The 18,487-nt window shown below is 40.9% G+C and overlaps 1 protein-coding gene across 2 annotated transcripts in view; it reads left to right on the forward strand.

Moving 5' to 3' along the window:
- Positions 1–18,487, forward strand: part of LOC138950624 (protein ERGIC-53-like) — a 44,236-nt gene that overhangs the window by 672 nt on the left and 25,077 nt on the right. Inside the window, exons 2-7 of one of the 2 annotated variants that reach the window (XM_070322330.1) lie at positions 568–624; positions 2,676–2,773; positions 6,036–6,143; positions 8,275–8,336; positions 12,570–12,587; positions 18,353–18,452. In XM_070322330.1, the coding sequence (XP_070178431.1) occupies positions 568–624; positions 2,676–2,773; positions 6,036–6,143; positions 8,275–8,336; positions 12,570–12,587; positions 18,353–18,452 (443 nt within the window). The remainder of the gene's footprint in view (positions 1–567; positions 625–2,675; positions 2,774–6,035; positions 6,144–8,274; positions 8,337–12,569; positions 12,588–18,352; positions 18,453–18,487) is intronic. The other variant, XM_070322331.1, reaches the window with a different exon arrangement.

The following is an 18,487-nucleotide window of genomic DNA, read 5'->3' on the forward strand; positions in this document are numbered from 1 at the left end:
TGCTGTTTAGCACTGAGTTACTCCAGGTTTTTGTAAATATGCATTAGAGATTAAGCATATATATTTATATATAGGTACAGCATTTTAACCTGCAGTATTAAACAAACAGGTTGAGATTAAAACAAGTTATAACTTTATAACTATAACTTGTATAAGTGAGACATGTTTGAGATGTACAGCTTCATATCATAGTCAAGGCGTAGTTGCATTATATACTCACTTAAAGTGACATTATGTTTACTTAGTGTGTTTTGTTTGTGAACTGAGACATATTATTGATTTCTTCTGTTGATTGCTAGTTAAACTCAGTCAAACGGTTAACAGAAATGATTTTGACAATAATTCAAACATTGCATTTTGTAAAAATGTAACTGATTTGAAACTAAGAGACACCTTAATTCTAGTAATAGACTGCGGTCTCATAGTCATCAGCATTTTGTACAGCCAAATTAACTTATTGCAGAAAAAAATGTGCATGTTAATAATATCTTTCATTTACCAGTTTTCTGTTGTTGGTTTTTCTGTGTTTGAAATATCTATAGTGACAATGTAAATTTGTTCCCACAGATGCCCTTGCTGGGGAGGATGGTGTACGAGTCACTCCGTCGCTGCGCAGCAAGAAAGGTTGGCAAAAACATGAAGTCGCAGGGCAAGGGGAGGGTTGTGTTTGAGATAGATAGATACGTTTTTGCAATTCAAAGCTCGATCTATAGGAATATATATTTACAGGATTATACATTTGCTATGCTTTAAATTGCTCCCATTTGAAGGTCATGAAAGGCCACACAAAAAAGTCTGTTTACGGTAACATAGGCCAAAAAAATAGGGTCGGTAGGTCGGGATTTTTTTAACATGTATTTTTCTTTTCTCCAAAAAAACATATTTTTAAGTTATTTTGCCCAAAAACAGACTTTTTTTTCTCCCAAATGCCAAAAAAAAAAGTGTATGGTCGCGTGAAAAAATAGGGTCGGTCGGGATACCGTAAACAGACTATTTTTTGTTGTTGGCCAAATCAAATTTAAACATCAGAACATGAAAAATAGAGAATAACAAAGATGGATATGGGTCATTCTCAGAAATGGTGGTCCAAAGTGTTACATACAAAGTAAAAAATAAAGTGTCAAGAAATACAAAATAATTGTTTTTACTATGAAATCTATTGTTTGCTATACATAATAATGCAAAAATTAGACAAAAAGAGTAATTGGTTGTTGAATAAGAGACGTTTTCAAGTGTTGTATTTACGTGATGAATGTTGTAACATGGAAACCAAATTCCAACTTTAAACCACCTAAGCCTTCAATCCTTTGTGCATTTTTTTTATCAGTTCTGCAGTATTTTTGTGTTCTACCCAACACATTCTAGTTATGAAAGGTAAGGACTTCAACTAATATTGGTAAAAAAATGACATTTGGAACAAAACTAAGGTGAATGTCGCAACACATAAACGAAATGCTTGAACCACTTTCGGTTCCTGTGCGACAGACATGAATCTGCACTGTTTGGCCTTTCCTGCCGGCAAAACCCGTCTGACCCAAAATAACTACACAAAACACAATTCGTCAGAGTTTGCTGTATTTGTTAAAAGTTCCTGTTGCGTTCAGATTACCCATTTTAAGTACTTGATGAATGTCGAACATCGACGATCAGAGGATACGAAAACTTGTTGGCTGCTTTGTTCCGCTAAACTTCGCGCTTTGAGAGACTGTTTGCACTCGATATCCTTCCGACACTACATTGTCGCCATCCGCGGTGTGTAAGTTTGTGACAAAGCTTTGCAGGCTCGACAATTAAGTAAAAACCATCTTCAGTCGTAACGTAGGTCAGCAAACGACGCCATGAGTTTCAGCAAATGATATGATTCTGGAGTTTTCTGTGAATATTTGGCTGTGATTCAATTTTCAAAGGACTATTTTCTTGTTCGAACTTCCTGTGCGCCAAAGAGCTAAAAATAGCCGTGATGTGGCAAAGTTATGGAGCACATTGCTGTCCGATGTTCGCGCGTCGAGTCCGGATACAATGCGTTACGACATTCATAATTTTTTGTTCGAAGCCCGTAACTTCGCAATTGAAAAGCACACAAAAACAACACCAACGTATAGAAACCATTTTTATTGACATACAACAATGCTTTAATGTCTCAGTAATAGATTCAGATGAAAAAAGTCGTGGTAGAAATAATTTTAATTTACTTTTTCATGATTTCAAATGTGTCACCCCTACTCACTCTCACTGGACCACCATTTCTGAGAATGACCCATATATATGCTGTAGAAGCGTAATAGATGGATGTTTCAGCTTTCTGCAAAATGTTCTATTCATCTGACAAAAAAAGTTTACATCCCAGATTGTGTGTATTAATAATACACAGTTCAGAGATTATCAATCTGTGATTGTTGCTGAACATTGTTCAAGTAAGTTATTTTTTGCTGTAGCAGTGGAATGTTTCCCCTGAAAGAAGTTTCCTAAATGCTACATACCCAAGCTATTTTCGATTTAATGTTAGTATGTGGTTAGCGGGTTTCAGATGTGTTTATTACAGCCATTACAAATTTGCCCAGAGCCACACTGCCAGCTTTTGTATCTATCCGCTCAGTGCTGATCTAAATTTTTAAGCGTGACTGAGCTTATCCATAGAGCAATTGTGATGTGCATGAGTTGTGTTTGGTGTGCAGGTGCTGTGTGGTCAAAGAACCCGCTACAGGCGCCCAACTGGCAGATAGAGGTTGCTGTGCGGGTCACTGGTCGCGGCAGAATCGGCGCTGATGGAATGGTAAAGTTTTCACCTTCAACTCATGGTCTGAAAGCGTGTGTGTGTTCCGGTGCTGTTTTGAGCTCTGAGACTGAGTACGCTTTGAAATTAGTTTTGTTAGATAGAGGTGTTTGTTTTTTTGTTTGTTCGTTCATGGGCTGAAACTCCCACGGCTTTTACGTGTATGACCGTTTTTACCCCGCCATTTAGGCAGCCATACGCCGCTTTCGGAGGAAGCATGCTGGGTATTTTTGTGTTTCTATAACCCACAGATAGAGGTGTTAGTGCGGTTCACTTGTCATATCAGGATTGGCGCTGATGGTATGGTAACATTTTTACCTTAACTTGTGTTCTGAAAGCATGTGTGTACGTCTGTTCGTGTTAGAATGTGTTCATTCTTGTGCTGTTTTGAGCTCAGAATGCGCATTGAAATTACTAGATAGCTTTGTTAGATAGAGGTGGCAGTGCAGGTCACTGGTCGCGGCAGGATCAGCGCTGATGGAATGGTAACGTTTTTATTTCTACTTATGATATGGAGTTGTGTGTGTGTTCAGGTGGGAATTTGTTTGTTCTTGTGCTGGTCTGAGCTCTGAATGCATTGACATTCTTAGATAGAGGTGTCAGGGCTTCTCACTGGTTGCGGCAGGATCAGCGCTGATGGAATGGTAACGTTTTCATCTCCACTTGTGATCTGAAAGCTTGTGTGTTCAGGTGGGAATCTGTGCATTCTTGTGCTGTTTTGAGCTCGGAATGCGCATTGAAATTACTAGATAGAGGTGTCAATTACGCAGCTCACTGGTAGTGGCAGGATTGGCGCTGATGAAATGGTCATATTTTCACCACTTTACTTTTGATCTGTGCGTGGTGCGTTCAGGTGGGTATCCATTTATGAACTCTGAGTGCATTTCAAACCTACTTGATAGTTGTGGTGGGTAAAGGTGGCTGTGCGGGTCACTGAAGGATTGTTGCTGAAGGTTGGTAGCGTTTTCACCCCTCTACTTTTGATCTGGCTCATGTTCAGGTGGGAATCCATTAATTACAGTGGAACTCCCTCGCTTTTAAGACCTTGTTTTCTCAGATGTTCTGTTCATAACCTCTGTAAATTTACTCATATTAAATTACGACTTCCTCCTTTTTAACTTTTAAGTCCTGATTTTTGAAGGTCTTACAAAGGGTAGGTCTTTCAAATTTACAAGTTGGCACTGGTGGGTGAAGGTGGAATGTTAACTTTCGCCTCTACTGTACATCAGGGCGGAATCACTTTAGATGGGTGTGTGTGAGCGTTCAGGTGGGAATGTGTTGATGCTTAGGCTGTGCTTGAGCTCTGCGACAGCTTTCAATTTAAAAGATGGTTTCGTTCGATTAGGTATACAAAAACCTCCATGATACTGTTCAAATCAATGTGATACTGAAGCTGATAGATCAGGTGTAAAGATAACTGATGCCATTATGATTAATTCTATGTTGTACAGCAGGTGTTTGTGGATTGTGTAAGTTGCCATGCACATTGCATTCTAATAGACCAGAGCTTGACAATGTGATGATGACATTATGGAGTGGATTTCATTGTTTTAAAAATGTACATGTTTTCGAGCTGAGCACTTTTTGTCAATTTTCCCCCATCATTAATGGTAAAACGCCCTTTATCAGCAAACGCAGAAAGATGGCAGAAGAAACCATTCAAAAATGAAAAATTGTGTTTTCTGGTAGTGGTTAGAGATCTTGATTTTCTTCTTATTTTTTCTCTCAAAAAAGATGGGGGGGGGGGGGGGGGGGGGGAGTTGTACATTTGTACATTACTTTGAATGGAAGAAAAACACAAAAAGTTGAGTCTGAACGTTATTAACATGCTCCTTACATGGGCTCAGCAATGCGTTTGTCTGCTCGGTCAGATTTGTGCCTGTTTGCAGACATTCATTTTGTTGTGATTCCAGGGAGGGTGCTTCATTTGGCAAAACAAACAAACCAATTGAGTGACAGTCTATAGTCTTTGTCTATATAGTCAGTTTCAATCTTTCTTATCTTCTTTGGAACAAGTGCTTGAATTCATATTTGGTCCATTTTATAAAACCTGTATAGAGTGGCTAAATCCAGACCTTCAGATTTTGCTTGCATTGTACGTGACTGTCTTTAAATTAAAAAAATGTGTGTGATATTAGCAAGAATGTATGAAATACACAAGAATCACACATAAGCAACATCACTGGATGCGCACAAATAGCATGGCGTAGTCTCCATTGTGTGTGTTGCTTGGATGCAATTACCTTGTGGGTAAGGCTTCAGCAGGAAAGGTTCCAATCTGCCAGGTCAACTTATGTGCAGACTTGCTAAAGCCTTATGATGTAGCCACTTCATATGAACATGCAACGCGTGATCAAGTATGCACAGAATAGATCCTGTCATCCATGTAAGAGTTTGTTGGTCACAGAAACATGCAGAATACCCAGCATGCATCCACTGAAAACAAAGTGTGACTGCTTAAATGTCTGGGGGGAAAGCGGCCACACAAGAAGAAAGGAGATACAGAAGACGTCAGTGACTGACTATTCGAGTTTAACGTCCTCTTTGACCAGTTTGCCTATAATTGGAAAGGTATTGGTAATACGCTGTGGCTGTCTTCTTCGACACACCAACATTGGGTTTGTCTTGTCAAAGTATCGAAATACGATCATGATAATCGGAGACGAACGATGATGCATGCGTATGTCTTCATGTTTTCCAAGCCCTGAGACTTTCGCTTTGAACTTGGGATCTTTGTCTAGCGCAGGGGTGTTCAGACACCGAAGAGAGTCTGCACAAAGTTGAATCCGAGAAATAAATCTCTCGCCAAACAAGGGGATCGAACCCACGCTGATAGCGACCAACTAGCTACAAAGCCAGCGTGCTACCAACTGAGCTAACCGGCACGTTTGGCCTAGTGGTAAGGCGTCCGCCCCGTGATCGGGAGGTCGTGGGTTCGAACCCTGGCCGGGTCATACCTAAGACTTTAAAATTGGCAATCTAGTGGCTGCTCCGCCTGGCGTCTGGCATTGTGGGGTTAGTGCTAGGACTGGTTGGTCCGGTGTCAGAATAATGTGACTGGGTGAGACATGAAGCCTGTGCTGCGACTTCTGTCTTGTGTGTGGCGCACGTTATATGTCAAAGCAGCACCGCCCTGATATGGCCCTTCGTGGTTGGCTGGGCGTTAAACAAACAAACAAACCAACTGAGCTATGTCCCCGCCCCCAAGACGTCAGTGTGTGTGTGTGTGTGTGTGCTAAGTGATGTGTGTTGCTGTGTGCAGGCCATCTGGTTCACAGAGCAGAAGGGAACTGAAGGCAACGTGTTCGGCAGCAACGATCAGTGGAAAGGACTGGGCGTCTTCCTCGACTCTTTTGATAATGATAACCAGGTTTGTATCTCATTTTACATTGATAAACAAGCTTATATCCCTTTTTACAATGATAACCAAGCTTGTATCTCTTTTGACAATAATAATTATCTTTGTTTTTCTTTTGATACACCGGTACCTGCGATGTGAGGCCCCTCTGATGAGTGGACACCTTCTGGAGTCCCAGTATCGTATTATTAACAGCTATTGTGTTTTCGACGAGTCGCATTATACTTGTTCGAGTCTAAATATCGGACCCTATTGCTACGCTGAAAATACAATAGCGATTATATAGCTGTTCTGACCTTGATTTGTTGTTCCAAACTTACGCCGTTTCTTATGCGCATTAGTTTTGCGCAGGCGCCACACTGACTTTGGAAAAAAACTCGATTTGACAACACAGCTGTTAAACAGCTTTTAATTAGTTCATTCGTATGCAACAAAAAGAAGTTTGAGTTTTTTTTAATTTTGAACAAGACTACTTATGAAGAAGACCAAAACACAACATCAACGGAAAACTAGAAACAACTGAAGAACTAGGATGCAACAAGGGGAGGAGAAGAGAACAGCTAATCCGTACAACGCGAGCAGACGGCAGCGAAGTTTTCAGTTTGGTGAATGGCATTTATACTTGTCTCGTCATGAAGCGAATTTTTCAACCTCAGTTATAAACGACTACATGAATGTTAGTGCCATGGGTTGAACATCAATACTTCAGAGGGGAATTGGGGTATTTAGTGTGGAGTTACGAGATAAGAAAAGCCGAATGCGAAAGTTTGTGTCAGTCGGCAACTTAGCTCACACAGGCACACAAAAACGGCTGTTCCGTTTTACTCCCCTGTTTGTACTACATCTTTCGACTTTGGGCATTTTGTGGTGTTTAGGGACAGAAAATAATTGGTTTAGTCCTGTTTCATCAGGAAGTTAGCAGAAAAGGGTATGCTATCGACATTTGTAAAGCTGAAAAACATTCCCGAGAAGAATTTCAAGTTGTCAGTGTGTGCTGTTGTCGATTGAAACATCGTGTGGTACAGATGGGTAAACCGGAACCATGCGTCTTTGTTATTGTCAATATGCTTTTGGATATTGGCAAAAATGGCCGACTTCCGTAGCATATATAGCTATTCTGGTGGACACGTGGGGGAATTCGGGGGCTGTGATTGGATGGTCTCTTCCGATCATCAAAGCATAATGCTACGGAAGTCGGCCATTTTTGCCAATATCCAAAAGCATATTGGCAATAACAAAGACGCATGGTTCCGGTGAAAACACAATAGCTGTTAATATTGACCAAAATGTAGCTGTCATGAGAGGCAGCCTCCAAGTCCAATGTAGGGACATTTGTAACTGGTCCCAAGGGTGTCCTTTCATCGCAGGTACCACTGTAATGATAATCAAGTTTGCATCGCGTCCTATGAGAAAAACGGTTAATTGAACTCAACTAAGCATTGGTGTGAGTTGAAGACAAATGAAGGCTGGTACAGTCAAACCTGTCTATAACGGCCAGCCCAGAGACCGACCAGAGACCGACCGAAAGTGGACATTATAGACAGGTTATCGCTGTGGAAAGGAGAATTATATGTATAGGAAAGAAACTTGTAAGAGATCCTTTAGGGTGGTTGTTTTGGGCAGGTAGTCGTTATTGAAGGGTGGTCGCCAGGGCAGGTTTGGCTGTATCTGTTGTTAGTTTGCATTGGGTTTGGTTTTTCAAATCCTTTGCGCTTGTGTTCACTGATTTTATTTGAGTAAGAACTTTGTTACTAGCTGTTGCAAACACCTTTTTGGCACTGCACATTTTCTTTTGATGTTTTCAAACCACTGATTTTAACAATTAACCCTTAGGCTGGTTGTCGCGCTACTTTACGTATACTGTCACCTGGTTGTCACGACATATGTCGCGCTACTGGCTCAGCCTGTTTGGGCGGTTCCGATTACCTCCCATGGATGCGAAAACCTATATGACCGTTTTTCTTTATTTTTCTCTCTGTTAATTCACCAGTGGCTATGTAACATGTGTTAAACAGCTACACAGGTTTTTGCAGATTATGGGGGGGGGGGGGGGGGGGGGCACCACTGTATTTTCTTCTTCTCTCTTTGTATTTTTTGTTTGTTAATGCACTAACACTGTGTGTTGTGTTTGCCTTTCTCACAGCACAACAATCCCTACATTATGGCCATTGTCAACGACGGTTCCATGAGCTTTGACCACAACAGGTGAGACTAGCCAACAAACTTTTACTTCAAAATAACCGAAAGAGGGTGCTGTAACTAGAATGTTCACTTGGAAATTTGCGAGTCTTTTTGTACCCCCAGTTTAAATCATTCATACCTTTACTAATGTTCATGCAAACTTGTTATGCCCTATTAACTATTATTTTTATGTTGCTCTTTGGCACGCTTTTCGGCAGTGAATGAGTTGGGGTGCAAAAAGTCTTACAATACTTTTTTTTGTTTTGTTGCTGAGTTTATTTAGCGAGATAACAAAAAAGTGGATTGCTTTTAGTGACGGAGAGTCAAAAACACGGTGCGGGCAAAGGGTGCACATTTGATTGGTTGAGTGTCTTGTTGTAAAGGTGCTGTTGCATGCACTGGTATCGTGGTGTGTGACTGTCCTGCCGCCCTCACATCATTCACTTCATAACACAGCAGGGCTCCCCACACACGCTTGACCTAGAGGGCTCTGAGAACACCCCCCCCCCCCCCCACCCCACCCCCCCCCCCCCCACCCACCCCCCCCCCCCCCCCCAAGGCCAATGATTAGCTCTGAAGTGTGTGTCCGCTGAATATAATGCTCTTTTGTGTTTGAAAATATGCACGTCAGAGTGCATGATTTGTTGCTGCAGTGATCACTGACAAAGTGGTTTGCTTGGTTTGGGAAAGCATGTGTGATCAGCAATCACTGCACTCATGGCCATCGGCAGCTAATTTTGACCTCTGATGACTGTATGATTTTGAAAAAGAGGAGCATAATTTCAAACGGAAATTGCATGACATACACATACACACCTATTGGAGCTATTTATTGGCTTTGATCGTTTGTGTTAACTGGTCGGCTGTGCGTCTGTCTTACCGTCAGGGGCGACAACTCTGCCTCAGCCAGAACAAACCCGGCAAGTGTTATCTCCAAACATTGTCTACGTGCACACCTATGAGTACTTATCTTCAGGTTTTCGTCTGTACCCTGAGTCTTTCTTTGTGAGCTCCGAAGCTAATATTAATTATTATAATTCAATCAAGTTTGCGTTTTAATGAAACAGATCCTGTGATTGGTCAGAATGCCCCAACTCATTAAAAATTACCGGTCATTAATTACACATTAACATGCTTCCATTTGAAACTTCGAGGTCTTCATCGGGGATTGACGCCCGACAAAAGCTAATTGAAGCCCGACGGAGCGAAGCGACGGAGGGCTTCAATTAGACTTTGGGAGGGCGTCAATCCCCGATGAAGACCTCGAAGTTTCAAATGGAAGCATGTTAATGTTATTGTAATTCAATCTGACGACGATCTCTTTCCTGCTTTCATGCGGTTGTAAACAGACAGAATTGGTTCTGTTCTGTTCACACACTACTTTCAGTCCACCTACCTGCAAGGGTCAAGTCCCAAGAAATATGTCTCTGTATTCCTATCGTATCACTCTGCTCCTGTTTTGTTTTCTTTCACACACATTGTCTCTTCTTTTTTGACGGGTTTCTGGACACCAAACTCTAAAACAAATTCTTTCATCACAAAAGCGATCTTTGGAATTGACTGACGTAGTCCGGAAGAATTCATGCATCAACTTACGTCACGTATTCGACGTCATCACTTCGCATACCTTATGGTCTCGGTATTACGTTGTCCTTCATATTTCCCACTTGTAAAATGACCCTCAAAGCTAACCGAGACTAGTCAGGCGGTATCAATGCGCCTCGCCAGCAGGTTGTTAATGGATTTTTTAGCGAGTGGCTATCGACAATTAGTCACCGGTAATTTTTAATGAGTTGGGGCATTCTGACCAATCACAGGATCTGTTTCATTAAAACGCAAACTTGATTGAATTACAATTACACATTAACATGCTTCCATTTGAAACTTCGAGGTCTTCATCGGGGATTGACGCCCGACCAAAGGTAATTGAAGCCCGACGGAGCGAAGCGACGGAGGGCTTCAATTAGACTTTGGGAGGGCGTCAATCCCCGATGAAGACCGAGAAGTTTCAAATGGAAGCGTGTTAATGTTATTGTAATTCAATCTGACGACGATCTCTTTCCTGCTTTCATGCGATGGTAAACAGACAGAATTGGTTCTGTTCTGTTCACACACTACTTTCAGTCCACCTACCTGCAAGGGTCAAGTCCCAAGAAATATGTCTCTGTATTCCTATCGTATCACTCTCCTCCTGTTTTGTTTTCTTTCACATACATTTTCCCATCTTTTTTGACGGGTTTCTGGACAGCAAACTCAAAACAACTTCTTTTCATCACAAAAGCGATCTTTGGAATTGACTGACGTAGTCCGAAAGAATTCATGCATCAACTTACGTCACGTATTCGACGTCATCACTTCGCATACCTTATGGTCTCGGTATTTCGTTGGTACTTCATATTTCCTACTTGTAAAATGACCCTCAAAGCTAACCGAGACTAGTTGAGGTTGTATCAATGCGCCTCGCCAGCAGGTTGTTAATGGATTTTTTAGCGAGTGGCTATCGACAATTAGTCACCGGTAATTTTTAATGAGTTGGGGCATTCTGACCAATCACAGGATCTGTTTCATTAAAACGCAAACTTGATTGAATTACAATTGTCGATAACCACTCGCTAAAAAATCCATTAACAACCTGCTGGCGAGGCGCATTGATACAGCCTCAACTAGTCTCGGTTAGCTTTGAGGGTCATTTCACAAGTTGGAAATATGAAGGCCAACAAAATACCGAGACCATAAGGTATGCGAAGTGATGACATCAAATACGTGACGTAAGTTGATGCATGAATTCTTCCGGACTATGTCAGTCACTTCCAAGATCGCTTTTGTGATGAAAAGAATTTGTTTTAGAGTTTGCTGTCCAGAAACCCGTCAAAAAAGAAGGGAAAATGTGTGTGAAAGAAAACAAAACAGGAGCAGAGTGATACGATAGGAATACAGAGACATATTTCTTGGGACTTGACCCTTGCAGGTAGGTGGACTGAAAGTAGTGTGTGAACAGAACAGAACCAATTCTGTCTGTTTACCATCGCATGAAAGCAGGAAAGAGATCGTCGTCAGATTGAATTACAATAACATTAACACGCTTCCATTTGAAACTTCTCGGTCTTCATCGTGGATTGACGCCCTCCCAAAGTCTAATTGAAGCCCTCCGTCGCTTCGCTCCGTCGGGCTTCAATTACCTTTGGTCGGGCGTCAATCCCCAATGAAGACCTCGAAGTTTCAAAGGGAAGCATGTTAATGTGTAATTATAGATAAATATTTTACTTTAAGACCCAGCTCTTTGCTGATTTTGAGTCAACAATCACCGTTCACTATTTTCAGACTATCGTACATAAAATATGTTTCCCATGCCTGATTTAGGTAGACAACGACTTTTCAATTAGTTAATGAAATTTCATCTTGGTGATCATTTTGCTGTTTCTTTTATTCACCAGTGATTTTGTGTTCGCCTCATTTGTCGTAAAGGACACTAATCCTTAGCTTTAATACATTTAATTCATTTGAAAAAAAGATATCTGTGGAAGTGCATATCTGTGAGTGTTACTTTGTTAATGTACTCTAAGTGTCTGGGATGCATTTCCCAAACACATCATATTTTAAGGATTGAGTCCTTTGTTTGAAGTTCATGCTTCCCATAATAGCATTTAATTCCGAGAACTGTTAATTTCCATGCGTTCCTTTTGCTTCACACTGAAAATAATAATACTTTCATATGTGTACATTGATGCAAGAGTGGTATGTGCTTACGGTTTACAAGTACAGTGGAACCCCTTTTTATGACCTCAGCAAATATATTACAAAAATCAGAGCTGGGGGGAGGGGGAGGTCACGGAATCTTATAAGGCCAAAAAAAAAAATAGGTCTGTTTACGGTAACATAGGCCCAAAAAATAGGGTCGGTAGGTCGGGATTTTTTTATTTATTTTTTTCCCCAAAAAAAACCCCATATTTTTACGTTATTGTGCCAAAAAAACAAGATTTTTTTTTTTTTTCCCCAAATGCCAAAAAAAAGTCTAGGGTCGCGCGAAAAAACTAGGGTCGGTCGGGTTACCGTAAACAGACCTTTTTTTGTTGTTGGCCTAACAGAGGTCAATTTACAGCCTTTCTCAACAGAAAAAACCTAGTGTGTTAAAAGGGGGTTTCCACTGTTGTATGATGTGTCACACATTCTGCCTTTTGCTATGCACATGCTCCCTGTTAGTGTCTGACTGTTTATAACTCTTGCATCATGTGATCAATGCTCTTACTGTTTTCAAAGCCTGGAGAGCTTTGGCAGGTATGCAACTCTTGGCATCTCTGTGTACTGTCACTGGCATGTTGTGTGGTCTCTCTGTCTGGTACTAACTTTAGGATCAGTAACCTGAGTTTAGGCGCTTCACTTCAGTAGATAATGTACTGACACCTACACGCACACACCCATGCTGAGACACTTCACTAGCTAATGTACTGACACCTACACGCACACACCCATGCTGAGACACTTCACTAGCTAATGTACTGACACCTACACGCACACACCCATGCTGAGACACTTCACTAGCTAATGTACTGACACCTACATGCACACACCCATGCTGAGACACTTCACTAGCTAATGTACTGACACCTACATGCACACACCCATGCTGAGACACTTCACTAGCTAATGTACTGACACCTACACGCACACACCCATGCTGAGACACTTCACTAGCTAATGTACTGACACCTACACGCACACACCCATGCTGAGACACTTCACTAGCTAATATTTGAACACAGGCACAATGTCACTACACACGCACACACACACACACACACACACACACACACACACACACACACACACACACACACTTTTTTGTATCATAAATAATAACCTGCAGAGAATAACCTTCCTTTAGGCCAAAAAAAAAAATAGGTGTGGTTACGGTAACATAGCCAAAAAAAATAGGGTAGGTAGGTAGGCAATCAATTTTTTTTTTTTAACTTTTTTTTCTGTACAAATTAAACCTACCGTACTTTCCGGGTGACAAGGGCTTCGTTATCTAAGACGCACCCCCTTCTTTTTAAAAAAAAATTGTAATCCAGTCACCCATTGGACGCAGGGGGCCAATGGGGGGCACCAAAATGACCCAGTTTTTGCCATGAGAGGTGGTTCCCCTGTCATATCTGAGAGAGGAAACACTTCCTGCATCGGGGTCAGTGACCGGTCAGTGACCAAAGGCATTGTGATAGCTGGGTGGCCTTGTTAAAAGACACGACCTTCTTCCCAGGGGTCAATGACCCAGTTTTTGCCATGAGAGGTGGTTCCCCTGTCATATCTGAGAGAGGAAACACTTCCTGCATCGGGGTCAGTGACCGGTCAGTGACCGAGTTTAACAGAGTGGAAATCTGTGTGTGCGGCCAGATCAAAGGCAGGGCAGTACCTAGTAGCTGAAACATGCATTATCACAAGTTGTTTGACTGGTACTCAAGCGGTCTCTTTGATTTTTTTCGTATTTCATACACTTCGTTATACAAGACGCAGGGGTCGAACTCGAGGAAAAAAGTCGCGCCTTATGACCCGGAAAGTACGGTACTTGACAGGGAAATAAGTGTGCGACACGGGCGCTTTCGCTTTCATTGCGTTTTTTGCACTCGTTTTTGTTTTTTTTGTTTTTTTTTTTGACAAATGTAATAAAAAGTTATAGGATTGGCCCCTAAAAATAGGGTAGGTCGGGTTACCGTAACCACACCTATTTTTTTTTTAGGCCTTAGCTTTATTCTGTGGATGCGTTTTCAAATTTGTGTGTTCACAAACAAGCTTGCAGTTTTTGATGCATCACTCCAACCTTTCATTGTGTGTCGTGAACGTAACTTATACAGGGTGAGCATTCGAGAGCAGACAGTATGTTCACTGGAATCTAATAGTGGATGTTAATTGTTAGCGCTGACTGACCTGAGGTGGTGAACTGCTGTCTGCTCTTGGCCTCAATTAGGACCAGACTTCCCAAATCTGCTTCAGCTTAAAAGCTCAGTGTGTCAACTGCATCGCGTATTGTTATTTAGGGGCTATGATGGGACTATTGAGCCAACAGCTGGAGTGGGACTAAAGAACCTACAGCTAGAGTGGGACTATAGAACCAATGGATAGCTAAAGTGTGACTATTAAGAACCTACAGCTGACATGGGACTATAGAACCATTTAATAGCTAAGGACTGGTAGGACTATAGAACCATTTAATAGCTAAGGTAGGACCATAGAACCATTTAATAGCTAAGGTAGGACTATAGAACCATTTAATAGGTAAGATAGGACTATAGAACCATTTAATAGCTAATAAGGTAGAACTATATAACCATTTAATAGGTAAGGTAGGACTATAGAACCATTTAATAGCTAAGGTAGGACTGTAGAACCATTTAATAGCTAAGGTAGGACTATAGAACCATTTAATAGCTAAGGTAGGACTATAGAACCATTTAATAGCTAAGGTAGGACTATAGAACCATTTAATAGCTAAGGTAGGACCGGCACGGTTGGCCTAGTGGTAAGGCGTCCGCCCCGTGATCGAGAGGTTGTGGGTTCGAACCCCGACCGGGTCATACCTAAGACTTTAAAATTGGCAATCTAGTGGCTGCTCCGCCTGGCGTCTGGCATTATGGGGTTAGTGCTAGGACTGGTTGGTCCGGTGTCAGAATAATGTGACTGGGCGAGACATGAAGCCTGTGCTGCGACTTCTGTCTTGTGTGTGGCGCACTTTATATGTCAAAGCAGCACCGCCCTGATATGGCTCTTCGTGGTCGGCTGGGCGTTGAGCAAACAAACAAACAAACTGTAGAACCATTTAATAGCTAAGGTTGGACTGTAGAACCATTTAATAGCTAAGGTTGGACTATAGAACCACCCCCCGCGGGTTAGGGGGAGTCCCATATTGGTTGGGACGAGAAAGAATTTACCCGATGCTACCCAGCATGTCGTAAGAGGCGACTAACGGTTCTGTTTCTCCTTTTACCCTTGTTAAGTGTTTCTTGTATAGAATATAGTCAATGTTTGTAAAGATTTTAGTCAAGCAGTATGTAAGAAATGTTAAGTCCTTTGTACTGGAAACTTGCATTCTCCCAGTAAGGTCATATATTGTACTACGTTGCAAGCCCCTGGAGCAATTTTTTGATTGGTGCTTTTGTGAACAAGAAACAATTAACAAGTGGCTCTATCCCATCTCATCCCATCTCCCCCCTTTCCCCTATCCCATCTCCCCCCTTTCCCCGTCGCGATATGACCTTGAATGGTTGAAAACGATGTTAAACACCAAATAAAAAAAGAAAGACTATAGAACCATTTAATAGCTAAGGTTGGACTATAGAACCATTTGATAGCTAAGGTTGGACTGTAGAACCATTTAATAGCTAAGGTTGGACTATAGAACCATTTAATAGCTAAGGTTAGACTGTAGAACCAACAGCTAGAGTGGGACTACAGAACCAATTGATAGCTAAGGTCACCAGGGACTAAAGAACCTACAGCTAGAGTAGGACTATAGAACCAAAGGATAGCTATTAGGTGTGACTATTAATTAAGAACCTACAGCTGACATGGGACTATAGAACCAATTGATAGCTAAGGTCACCAGGGACTAAAGAACCTACAGCTAGAGTAGGACTATAGAACCAAAGGATAGCTATTAGGTGTGACTATTAATTAAGAACCTACAGCTGACATGGGACTATATAACCAATTAATAGCTAAAGTGGGACTATAAAACCAATAGCTAGAGTAGGACTATAGAACCAATGAATAGCTAAGGTGGGACTATAAAACCAATACCTAGAGTAGGACTATAGAACCAATGAATAGCTAAGGTTGGACTAAAGAACCAACAGTTTGAGAAAAAGATTGGATCTGCTGAATAACTCGACTCACGTACTATATTTGTGCTCTTGCATTCTGATTGTTTTTTTTAATAATTCCTGAAATGATGGCTGTGTTCGTTGGTAGCCCCCAGAGGACAGTGTGCAGTCAGTGTGCTGTAGCTGTAGATATGAGTGAAAAACTAATAAGTATTGACCTTTAGTGTGTTTTTCCTGCCCCTTCCAACACTAACAAAATTCATGTAGTTCTGTTTTAGTTAACTGAGGGCCTTACTAATGCCTATATGCTTGTATGTGTGCAAACATTAAAGAAGCTTTTTTAATTGTCAGTATTACAATGCCCTTTGCCTAAAACAATTAGCTGCAGATACCTAATTTCATATGATTAGTCCTAATTGGTCACCGCTGAACACACACACTTGAAATTGTATATTTTGCTTAGTGCATGCCTGGCAATTACAGATGACTGTGTTTCCTGCTCTATTTATCGTGGCTTTCTGATCAGCATTCAAGAGCCTGTTCTGTGCTGATGGTACTTTTTTAATTTTTTTTTATTTCATTAATACATTTACTTGTCCAGGCTAAGGGGGTTTTCTATTCACTCTCACAGTCTCAGGCATTGTTGTTTTTGTTTTGGGTAAGAATTCTATATATGAAGCAGGGTTGGGTATATCTTATTACAGTATCTTACATGCATGTAACATGGCTCCATCTATTATCAATGATAACAGTCTGCTCTAAAGCTTTGGTTCTCACTCTCAGACAACAAAATTGCAATAAATGCAACATTTTCCTGTTCTTATAATTGCTTCTAAAAAGCGTAAACTTTTGCGCTTCAATTACATCGCTTTTGTGCGGCATTCGGGTGATCTTTCCTTCCGGCAGTGAAACACATGCAAAATTCTGTAAGATTGTTTTTCCTTTTGCTCGATTTGTATAATTTTTGTCTTTTGGTGAGCAGCTCTGCTTGATTTCTTGTTTTTCTTTCTTCTCTTGTATTTGTTCAGAGTAACTAGAAAAAAAAGAAAAGAAGTCAAAAAAGCTTACATTCAGACTTTTAAATTGCTGTAAAAGGTTGTTTCATTTTTTACTTTCTAAATTTCCATACAAATCAACCTATTTATTCATACTCAATATCTTTTGACATATAGTCTGTCATAGATGACAGCTTTTTGGTGTATTTACTATAGAAGTTGCTTTTATAATAAATTGTTGTAATCTGTTGATTGTCGTATCTGTGTGTACAATCCTGTAACTTTCCTGTGAAACGGTTGCAACGTGTGTATGCAAAATTGTTTTAGTTCAGAATTGGATTTATCTGGCGTTTTGGTTATTTTGTTGTTGTCTTGTTGTCTTTTACATCAATGTCTCAGAACGCATCAGGATTTTGAAAAAATATAGCTTTGTAACAACCATGTATTATCAGGGCAATCAAACTGCAGCTACGTGGCAAAACAACTTCGCCTGCAGGTGTAAACACTTAGATAATAATGTGTGGAGGTTTTGAAATCAATAATAAAGAAAAGTTTTTTTTTTAATCCCGTTTAAAATCCACGGCTAAGTTAAAACAGCTGTGAATGTCTTAGAAATTGTTTCGGAGAGTCTTGTTCAAATGTAGTGGTTTTATGATAAGAAATGACTATATTTTGTCTCCCTAAGATGATGACAGTCTTGGACAACTATAGGTCTTGTCATAGTTAGGGGAGTTTTAATTCAGACTTGCTCCAGCTTGCATGCTTCCGTATTTAAACGTCCTAATATTGAAATAATGCATTACTGGCAAATGTGATACTGTAGTATCAGTGTGTGTGTTGCAACCTGCCGAAAAATAAGTACAAATGAGGGAATGAGTAAGTCGGTGCACTGGCGTGTTTGTGCACATTATTTAACACACCCTGTAGTGCAATTTTGGAATACAGTGTTTACAACATGCATGAAACATGGCTCCATCTTAACTCCCCCCTCCCCCGCCCAGCGTCCCTTGACATGTCACACATATACTTGCATGTGCTCATGGTGCATCATACACTCAGGCATTCTAACACACACAAGCTCACATACTTTTATAATGCACACACACACATTTTCATGCAGTACAGAATACACTGTCTTGCACTCATGTACACACACGTCACACATGACACACCCAGTACATACTATCTTTTATCTCTTGAACAAACTACAATGCGATTGTTTGTTGTGTGGCAGTGATGGCTCATCTCAGCAGATAGGCGGCTGTCTCCGTGATTTCCGTAACAAGCCTTTCCCTGTGCGAGTTCGTATCGAGTACTACAAGCAGGCACTCACGGTAAGTTGCATTATGAAATGAAGGTTACAGGTCAG

Source organism: Littorina saxatilis, linkage group LG16 (assembly GCF_037325665.1).
Source record: "Littorina saxatilis isolate snail1 linkage group LG16, US_GU_Lsax_2.0, whole genome shotgun sequence".
Taxonomy (NCBI): Eukaryota; Metazoa; Mollusca; class Gastropoda; order Littorinimorpha; family Littorinidae; genus Littorina; species Littorina saxatilis.